A 13,882-nucleotide genomic window follows, 5' to 3' on the forward strand; every position below is an offset into this window, starting at 1 on the left:
AGGATTCAGTGGGAGCCATCAGTGGGTAGGGTAGATACGCATTAGGAAATTGGATATGGTCAGGAAGTAACCGAGAGCATGACTTTCCGGCCAGTCATCCAATTACTCATGCACTTTTCTCTCAGTTTATTTAATCAGCTAGTCAAGAAAAAGCACCTTCTTTTTAGTTTAAGGTTTATGCTGATCTCGCTTCATTTTCATTGAAATACAGCCTCCACAGAACACAGGCGATTTCGGATTAAATGATGAAGCCATCGCTAAGCAGCTGCAGCTGGATGAAGATGCAGAGGTACTGACGGGTTTTGCTTGGGTGTCACCGACAACGTGAAACTGACTGCTTGTTGGTCTAGCCAGGCAAATCATCAAGCTGTTCTACTCTGGTTTTGAGGGACCCTCCTTGAAAGAGTTATGGGTGAAATAAGAAACATGACAATCCAAATTCATATGAAAGATAAATGATGAATGCAGGAGATATTTACTTAAGGACTTATTACTAGTTTTTTTTAATGAAAGGCTCCTTTGGCATATCTATAATAGTTTGATTTTCTTCTACTCTACACATACATTTTGGGCTATCTCATTCTCTGTATCTGCTCATGGCTCCTGATTTCACTCCAGTTAAGAGCGCTTTCTTGACTAGTAAGCCCATGCATTTATTTAACAAGTGTTGCTCATTTGTGGAGTATCTGACCCTATTCTGGGTGTTACAGAGTGCAGTTAAAATCAGTGGACGCCAGTTTGTTCTGAATCATGAGTGAGTGCCACTGGAGACTAGTGAAAGCTGTGTTGGGCTCATCAGTGGGGCTTTGAGTGTGTCATTTTAAGCAGAGAAGTTGGGAAGCCCCTCTGGGGAATGACATTGCAGTGTCAATTTCAGTGAGACAGTCAGCTCTTGACCGGGTGGCGTAGTGGGTTATGAGCAGCTCCCAGAGAGAAAGAGGAGGCTTTCTATTCCCATAAAGATAGAGAAACATTTAGAGTCCCAGAAACCCACAGGGGCCATGCTACTCTCCCCCGTAAGGCTTCGATGATTTAGAATTGACATGATGGTAATGAAGGTTCCCCCACTTCACGAGCAAGGTTTTCGTATTTTTAGCAATTAGATGTGCAGGTCAGTCTTGGTAAAGATATGCCGGTCAATTGAAAGCGTATTTATTGCATCTGTTGATCGTTCTGCATGGCGTGGATTAGTGCATCCTAAGGATGAGAAAGGCAGCCATGATCTCATCAGGATTATGCCAACTTTTTAGCCTTTTCTTTGAGATTGAGTCGCTACTGAGATAGTTCCTTCTGTTTAAATAACATAGGGAGGATTTTATTTGGAATGAAATCAGGCCCTTTCACTTAAGGGCATAAAGCCATTTTGTTTATAATGAGAACTATTTCCAGGGCCACGCCCTCTTCGGGAAGCCCTCCCCGTCCCTTTGGCTGACTGAGACTGTTTGGAAACAGCAGCAGGGTTACTAGCAGGTCTGCTCGGTGTGTGGCATTAGCATGTAAGGTGAACTGACAAGATGCCATCCAAATTGTTGTAAGTCAACTGGTGCCTTGAAATTAGTAATCGGCAAATATGAGTTTGCAAGTACTCCCTCGACGCAAGAACATTTTGTTCTAAGAAAGCTGATGGTGCCCGGTTATCAAGAGATATAACGTCTCGGGTCTTAAAGGCTTGAAGATAAACAAGCGGCCATCTAGCTGAGAAACAACAAAGCCCACCTGCAAGAAGCACACCAGCCTGTGTGATCATGAGGTGTTGATGGAATCAGGTATCAGGCATCAAACACCCAGAACAAAAGCAAATCTTATGTCAATGAGGGGGACTGCGGAGCGGAGATCCAAAGCCCATGTGTAGACAATTGGACATCCCCTTACAGAAGGGTTGTGGGGGGAAGATGAGCCAGTCAGGGTGCAGTATAGCACCGATGAAACATACAACTTTCCTCTAGTTCTTTAATGCTTCCTCCCCACCACGATCATGATCCCAATTCTGCCTTACAAATCTGGCTAGACCAGAGCATGTACACGAGTACAGACAAGGCCTGGGAACACTGGGAATCCAGGACAGATAAACCCTGAGAGTAGACATACCAAGAGGATAAGGGGAAGGTGGGGGAAGAAAGGGAGAACTGATCACAATGATCTACCTTTAACCCCACCCCAGGGGGGATGGACAACAGAAAAGTGGTGAAGGGAGACATCGGTTAGTGTAAGACATGAAAAAAAAAAAGATAAATTATCAAGGGTTCATGAGAAGGAAGAGTGGGGGAGGGGGAAATGAACTGATTACCAAGGGTTCAAGTAGAAAGAAAATGTTATAAAAATGATGACGGCAATATTTGTACAAATGCACTTGACACAATGGATGTATGTGTGGATTGTGGTAAGAGTTGGTTGAGCCCCCAATAAAATGATTTAAACAACAAAAGGAAAAGAAAATAGGAGATTGATGGCTACATTTGTAAATATCTTGCTGTTGTATGCAGAGAAATATATATAATTAAAAACAAAGTTCTTAGCTATGCTGTTCCTTTTGTGCCCTCTCGAAATCAGCTCTTTGTAGAGTTAAACAGAAGTCTGTAATTGTCGCATCAGGACCTTCAAGTTATAAATGACAAGAAATGACGGTCCGAATCAGCTGGGTTTATTTTTCGTGCCTGGGAAACTGGAAGTGTACACTCTGAAATGCAAACCCGTGACCCTTGTTCATGTGAAGTGGGGAGATATCCTGGAGCATGTTGAACAAAGCAACTTGTTCTGTTCGCAGTTCTTACATTTGGAGCGGCAGCTGCACGAGGACGAGGAGTTTGCCCGGACGTTGGCCATGCTGGACGAAGAACCCAAGGCCAGAAAGGTGGCTTTGTGTTGGGCCGTCTGCACTCTGGGCGGACGATCCACAGGAGGGCGCCTTTTCATGCCTGTGTATGCCAGGAATACTTCCTCCTGAGCCTGGCGAGAGGATTTCAAGTTAGAAAAATATTTTTTCAGGCAGCTCATTGAAAAATTTAACTCTACCTAAAAGATTGACAACCCAAAGAAATCAGAACCTTTCTTCCCAGGAGGAAGTGTACACTCTTTCTTCAGTCTCTGTAACAAAGGGGCTGTTCGCAGGTGCTTGTTCAGAGAGCAATGCTGACAGGATCGCCTAGGGCTCGCTGGCTTCAGTCCTTTAACGCTAGTTACTGCCTCCTTGAGGAAGCGATTTCTCATTGGTTAATTTTAAGATCTTTATGTTAACACAATTATGACTATATGGGGGGTGGTAAAGGCATCGAGCCTTTTTCCATCACTTTAATCGCAATAAGCTAGCCGTATTTTATTGAATCACTTTTTGTTCATAAAATAATGTCTGTAGCTGATAATTTAAAAAGCAGGGATTTGCAAACTCATATTCTACCAATGCCCAGGACGTAAGCAGGCAGTTGGGAGACCAGAGGAAGTGGTACAGAGACTTTGTGAGTTGAACGGCCGGGGGCTTCATTGACAGCATTTTGGTTATAATCATTTTTCGAAATACTGTAACACAGATTCTCGTTTCTGACATTTTTGAAAACTGGAGTTTTGAGGTAGCAGTGGAAAGAATGGATTATCTTTTGGGAAAATGCTCTCTCATTTTTCATTTGCCCTTTGGATTTTTAATTCTTTTGGGCTTGTATTTTAGTTCAAAAATTTTTAAATGAATCATTTTGTTGGGTGCTTTACAGATATTATAATAATCCATAATTCGGTTAGCTCAAGCCACCATCAGTTTCAAAACATTCTTTCTTCTTGAGCTCTTTGAAACCGGCTCCCCTGTATCCCCTCCCCTCCCCACCCTATTCCCCCCTGGAACCCTTATTATTATAGATTATTATTGATTTATTTTGGCCATTTCTTACATTTTAGTTTTGAAATGGAAAATAGTAACACATTTGAGAGTTGAGATGAATGAAGCAGAAAAAAAGTTGTTTACTGCCAGGTTTCCCAGATTGGGAAAAACTAGGATACATTTTCATAAAGACTTTTATACTCTTCGATCAGTTTCCTAATCTATAAAATGAAGTAAGACACATGGCTTTGTCTGTCCCAGGCAGTGTGGGAATGCATGGGGAAGAAGGGTTGTTAGTGTCCTGCTGGATTGGAAAGCAGCCTTCCATCTTAGAATTAAATTTAGTTTATGTGAACACATTTTGTGGTAAGAGTTTTTTCTATGATTTGTCACAATCGATCCTTTTTAAATCTAGACTCAAAAGGAGCCAGAAGAGAAAGAAATGTCTTCGTCTGTGCAAGTCAATTTAAGTAAAACAGAGAAACATAAGCATCCGCAGAAAGGTAATGTTGGCAGATGAGCGCGCGCCGGACCCTTTGTAACCTTGTGGAAACCTCCTACTCAACAGTTGCCTGCTGTTTTTAGGCTGACGTTTCATGGGGCGAGTATGACGTAGATGAGCTTGGAAGCCGTCTGCATACCAGCTGTTAGAGAATGCCCATCGGCCCTGGTGGTCGGAGAGCTGTCGTGTCTGAGGGTAGTTGCAGTTCGTGGACTATGGTCTAGTAAGACAAAGGGTTAGCTTATGACCAAGATCACCTGAGAGCTGGCTCGTACTTCCAGGCCATTGACGCCCTCCTGCTGGTGGTCAGTTTTCCTTCCTGGGGACCCTTACTCGGAGCCAGTGCTAGTGTAGGTGGTCTTAGTCCTGTGCATCCACCTGATCAGTCAGTCCCTTTAGGTCTCCAGACCTCAGGACTTGTGGTTTTCAGGCTATGTTAAAACGGAATCTTTATATGGCTCACTCTAGTCATTGTGTTTTCGTTGTAAATTTATCTGTGGTGTGAATTCCATGTTTCTAGATAGTTTACGTTAAACAATGAATAATTCATGTTAAAAATGCCAAACTCCTTACTTTGAACTGGCTCTACAAAGGATAAGTAATCTACAAACTTCTGGTCAACAATGTGCCATATAAGTCATAGAGCTGAAGTCATAACGTGTTAATGAAATCACTATATTAGCGTGTTTTGCTACTAAGATCACTGAAGAATGAAACAACAGAAAAATTGATAACAGGTATCATTTTCTGAAAAACGATCATCTTTCTTCCCTTTCAAACAGAACAACTCTCCAAAGACAGAAATAGCCACAGTCCTAAGAAACAAACTAAATGTGACGTTTCATCAGCACTTCCAAGAAATTCTCAGTCATCACCTCACAAAATAAAATCCTCTCCTTCAAAGGCCAGTTCGAAGCTGGCACTTTTGAAAAAACAAGAAGAGAGTTCTCATAAAGAAGCAGAGCCCACAGGCTCCAAAAGTACAGAACATGCGATTGAATTGAAAGGAGAGAGAAAAAGTCCTAAGAAAAACAAAAGTTCCCCAACTAAAAAAGAGGTAGCAACTTTTAGCATTTTGGAATGTTGTGTGAAACTGGGCTTGATTGTCTTCTCTTTTATTTCTAATTTTGTTATTCATTGTAGTACTTTGTCATAAGTCATCTTAGAAGCTGTTGAGAAATGCACATGATCACTATGGTTAAATCTTTAATATGGATCCCTAATGCAGACAGATGTTAGAAATGGCTGTAGTTACGTGGCCGAGTGAGCTAGGACTGGATTGCTATTATGTGTCACATGGTGTGCTCATACTTAGGAAGTGTAGGCCCTGCCCACAGCAACATGCGAGGTATTTACAGATGAAGAAACAGGCTGAAAGAATTTAAAAGCTCTTCTAGCATCAACCAACTAGCAAGGAAGTGACCAAGGCAGGTCCTCTACGGCCCCAAAGCAGGTGGTTCTGACCATGAACTCTGGAGCCAATTTTGAATCAAAGCCCTGGCATTGAGCAGGTGGGGACCATGGGCTAGATGCATGCCCTTTTTCTGATTGGTTTCCTCATGTGTGAAATGGGGATGAAAGTACCTAGTGACTTAGTAAACGAAGCCACTTAGCACAATAACGTGGTACATAGTAAGCTCTCTGTATGTGAGCTTTAGCTATTATCATTTAAAATAATGGTTAATTGGATTCATTTTCATTTGCTCCTTTTTGCTCTGGTAAAACAATGTTGAGCTCCTGAAATAATTTTCAAAGGAAAAACCAGTGGCATATGAAGTGCCTTTAATCAAAAGTTTTGTTTCCAAATAAATTTCAGATGCAAAAGCCCTCTTTGACTATAGCGCCATTCTATCTTCCTAACGAAAAGACCTCAGAGTGTTCCTTCAGGCGTCGGGGCATGTGGCGCTGCCCACTTACCTGCCCATCACCTCATCTCTCAGTGGAGAGCAGTGAACGGCTGGTGGCTCCATAATGCTTTTGTCTGGTCAGAGCTTACAAATACGCTTAGAGCAACAATTACCTTTTTGGTCTCAGATTTATCTTCACTAAATATTTACCTGGTGGATGAATGCTGTCCTGCAGGCAAACTAAGCTGGTAGCATTTTCAAAGGCTTGTCTGTGTTTACTAACGAAGAAGCAATCTTTTAATGACACTGTTGCTCTTCACCTGTTAATGAAGCTGGAATAGAATTACTCAACAGTTGCTTAAGCAGTTGGGGAACACCAGAATCGGTTTGATGAATTTAGTTGGCCGTGATCAACTCACAGGAATTCTGGCTTCATACATGGTATACATGGAAAGTTATAAGTTGTTTAGAATTCAAAATTAATTTTTCTTAGAATTAATGTTACAAATGAGTTAAGTGTCCCATTTTATTGTACATGGGATTCTTCTGCAAAGCTTGTTAAAAATAAGGTCTTCAGAGCTTTCAGTTCGGGCAGCTGTATTATAATAAGCTCTTGATGATTTGAATGCTCACTAACATTTGAGAACTACTTAACAATTATGATTTGGTTCTCAAGCAGCCCCCTGGAGAACGCTGATGATCAGGGGGGTGGGGGAGGGGCTGCAAAAACCGACATACTTAAACTTTACCCTGGATTCTGGCCTATAGTACAAAAATGTTCAATTGCCAGGGGTGCACCGAGTAATTTTTCTTCTGAAAAGTAGGTAGTCAGCCAAATACATTGGGGCATCAATGTTCTAGAACCTGCATTCTAGAGCCGTCGTCAAATGGTAACTCATGCTGCTTCACTCACTGGATGAACTAGCATAGCTGTCTTTCAGAGCTCTGGGGTGGGTGATTTATAAGTTAAAAAATAATATAAAATGGAAAAATAGAAGCGATGGATGAAAATCAAGGATGTTTCTCACACCTGAGTCATACCCTCTACCTCCGAATTAGAGACTAGGGGTGGGTTAAGGATGATGCCTAGTTTGACATTTCCCCAGAAAGTTCCAGATCCGAGAGAAACTGGAAGCGTGTTTGTTCTGTGAGATAAGGTGCTCTGAGGAATGCTTTGATTCTCAGCCTGGTGCTGCCACCGCCAGGGCCCCGCTGTTGGTGCTGTTAGGTGACCTTGGGTGGGTTTGACCTTGAGCGCAGCAGGAGGAGGCCCTGCCAGGCCCTGGGCCCGCCTGCCTCACAGTTGTTCATGTGCTGGAACCCAGTGTCGCAGCCCCGTGCCACAGGGCGGCAGCGTGGTGAGCACTCAAGCTCCTTTGTGGGAAAGATAATTTTCACTCCAGAATAAACATGGATCTATTATGGGATAGCATTAAACACGCATCTGAGTCCCTTTAGTAAGACTTGTTAATTTGCTCAGAGCTAGCAATGTGGCCTCTGCCTTCAGAGAGCGGAAAGGCTTGAACAGGGTCCATCCAGCCATCTCTGTGCTGGGGCCTCTGGCAGCCTGGAGTACCCGGAGCTAAGCGGCACTTGCTGCTGTGCATTGTTAACGTGCCATGGAATCTGCGTGACTGCTGTGTCCTTCCCCTCTCCCCAAGTCCACAAGTCCTGAAGATGCGGAGAAGAAGCGCGCTAATTACCAAGCTTATCGAAGCTACCTCAACCGAGAAGGCCCCAAGGCTCTGGGCTCCAAAGAGATACCCAAGGTAAGCGGCCCAGGAGTCCTAAGTCCCCGCGGCTCCGGGACGAGCAGCCTGTGGGGCTGTGTGTGTGTGCACTGAGAATGAGCGACTGCAAATGAACAAACAGCAGACAAGCCTCAGCCGCTCCCTCCTGGAGGACGAGGGGTGATTATTCACATCGGAGATGCTGTCCTTGAAATCATGAATGGGCCCAGATCAGGGGTCGGTATACTTTTGAGACAGAAGAGCCAATCCTGCCCCTCAACAACAATTTAAAAATTATTCAAGAGTCATAAATAGGTTTCACAAACAATGAAGCCACGATTATCTGAACAATATCCTTTAAAATTTCTCAATCTTACTTCAGACTCACGTGCACTCCCCAAAGCAGCCACATTTGGCGCCCTAGCTGCAGTGTGCTGACCCTTGGCCTGGACGGTAGTCAAAATAAAAAATAACAAAAATGACTTCTCAGAAATATTTCTTAATATTAAATTGCAGCATATTCTCGGAGCAACTGAAGCTCAGGTGCCAAATTGCTATTTTTATACGTTTTAGGGTTTTTTTTTAACCTAAAAATGCCTTAAAAATGTTTTATTTGCTTAACATGTATTTAAATTTCTAGTTGTTTATAGGATACTAGATGTTTTACAGATAGCAACTGAACACCATATACCAAGGGTCCTCAAACTTTTAAAATAGGGGGCCAGTTCACTGTCCCTCAGACCTGTGGGAGGGCTGGGCTATAGCTTAAAAAAACTGTGAACAAATTCCTGTGCACACTGCACATATCTTATTTTGAAGTGAGAAACAAACGGGGCTAAAACACCCGGCGGGCCGGGTAAATGTCCTCGGTGGGCCGCACGCATATGGCCGTGGGCTGTAGTTTGAGGACCCCTGCCTTATACCTTGATTGTGGGAAAGCTTTTCTTAAAGTCCGATTGAGAATTTTGTTATACCCTCTTACGATTCCAGTTGGTAGCTATGACTTGGTGTGTGTTGTGTGCTGTCTGTGATCTTGTCCTCCAGCACCTACTGGCCGAGTGTCCCTCTGGCTCCGAGAGTGACGACAGTGACAGACTCATGCTCTTTGCCCTTCTGGCGCTTGTCTTGGGTATGGAGGGCTTCCAGAAATGCCACGATGGATGGCTTTGGCAAACAAGCCGGCTCTCTCTGGGCTCGTTGTTGTTAGGTCGCACTGGATTGGTCCCGGCTCCTAGTGATCCTCTACCACAGAATGAAACGTCTCCACAACGGGGACTGTTGAGCCCGTTGCTGCCCTGCTGTGTCAGCCCATCTTGTTGAGGGCTTTCCCTTTGTCACTGTGCCTTCGCAGAGCTTGATGGTTCCTGGAACCGGTCCCTCCTGCTAACACACCCAGAGACCGTGGGTGAGCTCTTGCCCGCCTTGCTTCTGAGGAGCACGCCGACTCTGCCTGCCCCAGACTCTCCAGCAGTCCCTGGTACTTTCGCTAGTCTTCCCCAGCTGCACGATTCAGATGGTCAAGTGCATCAGGGCGTGGGTCAAGAGTAGGTTCGTCTTCAGAGTGACATCTTTGCCCGTTATCACTTTATAGAGGTCCTTTGCGGCAGGTTTTCCCAGTGCAACACATTATTTGATTTCTTAAAATCAGTTTATTGGGGGCTCATACAACTCATCACAATCCATACATACATTAGTTGTGTAAAGCACATTTGTACATTCTTTGCCCTCATCGTTCTCAAAACTTTTGCTCTCCACCTAAGCCCCTGGCCATTGTTTGATTTCTCGGCTGCTCCTGTCGTGAGTGTTGCTTGTAGATCCACGTATAATGAACTCCTGGACGGCTTCCGTTTCTCACAGAGGCTAGAAGGTCACAAATCAGGGTGCCGAATCTAGGGGGAGGCGTCTCTCTGGTGACTCCCTAGGGCAATGACTTTCAAACATCAGGAAAATAATATGAAGGATTGTACTAAGTGTTGCTAACGTTCATGTATGTGTGTTTTCCACGGTGGGTTTTATAACTCATTGACCCTTACCTGACATCCTAATTTCCTGGGATTTTATGTCTAGTGCTGCTTCTCCTCCCTCGAAATTTCCGGCAAAGTTTCATGCTGAGATTTTTTTTTATGATGTCACATGGGAAGACAACTTGGCGCAGTCTTGAAGCCAAGTGTTTTTATGGGAAACTGCTGTGTAATTTCCTCACTGTTGGACTGTGTGGCTTTCAGGGCGCCGACAATTGCTTGGAAGGCCTGACGTTTGTCATCACCGGAGTGCTGGAGTCCATTGAGCGCGAGGAGGCCAAGTCTCTAATTGAGCGCTACGGGGGGAAGGTGACCGGAAATGTCAGCAAGAAGACCAACTACCTGGTCATGGGCCGGGACAGTGGACAGTCCAAGAGTGATAAGGTGGGTCCTGCCGTGTTCTGAGCACAGCCAAATAGCTCGCTCACCGTGGCAGGTTCTGATAGGGCCTTTGCACAGAATTCAGGAGGAAAAGAGGTTAAAGAATCATTCCTGCCCTCCACCATTTTCTCTGCACGGAAGGGTTATTGGCTCTGACCACAGGGTTTTGGCTTTCCCGTCGAAAGCACAGCTCCTGTTTCCTTGACTCCCTCGGTGCGCACGCAGATTTAAGTCTCTCTCTGAAGACAGAAGCAAATACAGTTTACTTTTTAATTTTCTAGTTTGTCTCTACGTATGCCACTGTCAACTCTCCATTTGAGCTTTTTTTACGTCGAGCTCATAGGGGAAGACTCAGGTCTGTGGGCCAGGATTGTGTTCTGCATCCAGTCACAGGGCACCCAGCCAGCCATGGCGAAGAACGCCTCGAGTGTGCATGCTCCTCGTGGAGCAAGAAGCCCAGAGACTGGCAGTCCGAGGGATGATGCAGCAGCGCATCCTGCCATCCGATTATTTCTCACTCTAGCGTTATTGTCCCTGCTGCATTAGCTCCTTGCTGCTGCCTCGTGGTTGCCAGGCAGCTGCAGCTGTAGGCATTCAAGTCTGCTGGGCAGGCGGGAAGGGGGAGAAGAGGCAAGACGACATACTAGCTGCGCATTATTCTTTTGTTAGGAAGGCTAGAATTTTCCCTGTGGAACACCTGCTGAACAGTTCCACTGAGTTTTCATTGGCCAGAACTGGTCACGTGGCCATTTAGCCCTACCAGAGGCCCGAGGAGCTCAGAACCACCTCATGGCCACAACGCGTCTCTTGAGAATGGGCTATGTTGGGGCTCTGTTAGCAAGGAAGAAAGTGGGGGTGTCTGCTCTGTGAGGCGAGCCTGGAGAGTGAGCTGCCGCACCCTGTTTCTTGTCAGAGGAGAGCGAGGAAGTACAGGAAGCTACAAACAACAGTAACATAACCCTGGCCCCCCGCCCCCCGAATGTCCCTGTCATGTTCTTCCTGTGAGGGCATGCTAGTGGTGAATGTGCGTTTGTATTCCAGTAATTCAGTTGCCAAGGTTTTTTCCCTGCCCATGATTTAGGCCCTACCTATGATGTTTTTGTACAGAAAAGATGCAGTTTTAATGATGTGACTTTGTAATCAATAGGCAGCTGCTTTGGGAACAAAAATTATCGATGAAGATGGCTTATTGGATCTGATTCGCACTATGCCAGGCAAGAAGTCCAAGTACGAACTCGCCGTTGAGGCCGAGGTTTGTATGTCACGAGCTGCTTTATTGACATGGGGCTTCGCGTGAGTTCTTGGGCTCTTGGCTGACGGGTCACTTCTTCACTCACAGGCAAGCGCGCCCTTGTCACTTCCTGCTGAGTCCAGGACTCTGCTCCACAGGGTCGCTCGTCTTTGGTTTGCTTTTGACCTTTTCAGAGGAATGTGAGAATAGTCATAGCCCGAACTGAGCTTTGCACATTTTCAATATATTTATTTATTATTAAAAAAATCATTTTATTGGGGACTCATACAACTCTTATCACAATCCATCCATCCATCCATTGTGTCAAGCACATTTGTACATTTGTTGCAACCATCATTCTCAAACATTTGCTTTTTACTCGAGCCCTTGGTATCAGCTCCTCATTTCCCCCCCTCCTTCCCAGCTCCCTACGCCCTCATGCACCCTTGGTAATTTATAAATTATTATTTTGTCATATCTTACAGTGCCCAATGTCTCCCTTTACCCACTTTTCTGTTGTCCGTCCCCCAGGGAGGAGGTCACATATAGATCCCTGTAATCAGTTCCCCCTTTGAATCCCACCCTCCTGGTATCGCCACTCACACCCCTGGTCCTGAGGGCTTGATCTGTCCTGGATTCCCAGATTTCCTGTCTTACTGGATTGGCTTATTGCCTATGAGTCCTTGAAAAGATCCACGGTGGTTTTGTCGGCCTTGTCAGGTAGGACTGCATCAGGACCTTCACAGCTGTGCCCGACTCAGCCCCCAGCAACTCTAGCAAGCAGGAGAATTGTACTGGTGCTGATAACTGCATTGGTGGGGGCTGGGGCCGGAGTCGAATGTTTTCAGGGCCTCCCCCTGTCTGTCTGTTTCTCCCGTGTTCTCCGTGCCCGCCACACGCAGGCCTTCTCCACGTGCAGGACGCAGGGTGCAGGCATCCCAGGACTCCTGTCTAACTCGGCTCTTGAGGGGAGAAGTTCCCGCCGCTTACTCCTGGTAGAGAAATCCTGGGGGAGGATTTGGACTGCCCCTTCCCCCAGTGTTCTCTAGGGTTGCCAGCTTACATAATCGCAGTGCAGTTACTAAAACCAGGAAAGGAGTACTAGTGTGTTAACTGCACATTCCACTAGACCATCTGGTTCCCCTAATGCCCTATCTCTGTGCTCAGAGCCGATCCAGGATCCCAGCCTGCATTTCGTTGTGTCTGAGTCTCCGAGTCTTCTCCAGGCTGGGACAGTGCCTCAGCCTGTCCTGTTTGTTTATGATCCCGACCCTGGCCAGGTTGTAGGTTCTCTCTCAGTTTGGATTTGTTTGCTATTTTCTCGTGATTCCAAAACCGAACTCACTGCCACAGAGCTGGTGCAGACTCTTAGCCATCCCGTGGGACAGGGAGGAGCTGCCCCGGGGGGTTTTCACAACTCTCAACGGTTGACAGCAGTAGAAAGCCTCGTCTTTAAAAAAAAGAAAATCACTTTATTGGGGGCTCTTACAGATCTTATAACATTCCATACATCACTGTGTCAAGCATATCAAGTGTATCTGTTGCCATCATCATTTCCCAAACATTTTCTACTTGAGCCCTTGGTATAAGCTTCTCCCCCCCCCCCCCCCCCCCCCCCCCCCCGTGAGTCCTTGCTCCTAATATGCTATTAGCCTCATCTTTTCCTTGCAGAGCGACTGGTAGTTTCAGCTGCTGACCTTGTGGTTCGCGGCCCAACGTGTAACTAGAGAGAAGGGAGCATTCCTGGCAGGAATACCACAGATGTGGCGTTTGTCACGTACTGGGTGCTCATGAAGTCGGTCTGTCGTCTCTTGGCGATGCTTGTTGGTTTCTCCATCGGGAAGTGACCAGGTTTCCCTTTGTGGACCGATTGCTGTCCTAGGGGAGAGACCTTCACATCCCACCCGTTGCTTTTGGGATCCACCGGTCGAGAGAGACTCCTTAAAAGACCCAAACTGTTGCCACGGAGTGGATTCCGGCTTAGAGCCTGCAGGCCAGTGTAGAATTGCCCCTGTGGATTTCTGAGAATTAACCTTTAATGAGAGCAGAAAGCTTCGACTTTCTCCCTCAGTGAGGCCAGTGGATATGAACTGCTGACCTTGTAGTTTGTACCGCAGCCCCTTGTGTAACTCATGATACCTCCAGGGTTTCTACAGAGACAAGAGCTTTGGGTTTTTTTGGACAATAGCTTTTAATTAAAATTTTAATTTTTTAAAAATAAAAGTGCAACATTATCCACATTCTGTAGGCATCAGTCTTTTAAAGTCTATGCAGTGGTTTTTCGTAGACGCGCAAGGTTGTGCAAATCACCATTCTACCTCCAGAATATTTGTCTCGCTGCCGAGAATGAAAGCCTGTTCCGATG

At 45.6% G+C, this 13,882-nt stretch overlaps 1 protein-coding gene across 2 annotated transcripts in view; it reads left to right on the forward strand.

The window, feature by feature from the left end:
* RFC1 (replication factor C subunit 1) overlaps positions 1–13,882 on the forward strand; it is a 68,823-nt gene that overhangs the window by 37,363 nt on the left and 17,578 nt on the right. Inside the window, exons 6-12 of one of the 2 annotated variants that reach the window (XM_075544426.1) lie at positions 212–289; positions 2,765–2,851; positions 4,221–4,308; positions 5,090–5,364; positions 7,816–7,923; positions 10,110–10,289; positions 11,434–11,538. In XM_075544426.1, coding sequence (XP_075400541.1) covers positions 212–289; positions 2,765–2,851; positions 4,221–4,308; positions 5,090–5,364; positions 7,816–7,923; positions 10,110–10,289; positions 11,434–11,538 — 921 coding nt within the window. The remainder of the gene's footprint in view (positions 1–211; positions 290–2,764; positions 2,852–4,220; positions 4,309–5,089; positions 5,365–7,815; positions 7,924–10,109; positions 10,290–11,433; positions 11,539–13,882) is intronic. The other variant, XM_075544427.1, reaches the window with a different exon arrangement.

The sequence above is a fragment of the Tenrec ecaudatus genome, chromosome 3 (assembly GCF_050624435.1).
Source record: "Tenrec ecaudatus isolate mTenEca1 chromosome 3, mTenEca1.hap1, whole genome shotgun sequence".
In the NCBI taxonomy this organism is placed as follows: domain Eukaryota; kingdom Metazoa; phylum Chordata; class Mammalia; order Afrosoricida; family Tenrecidae; genus Tenrec; species Tenrec ecaudatus.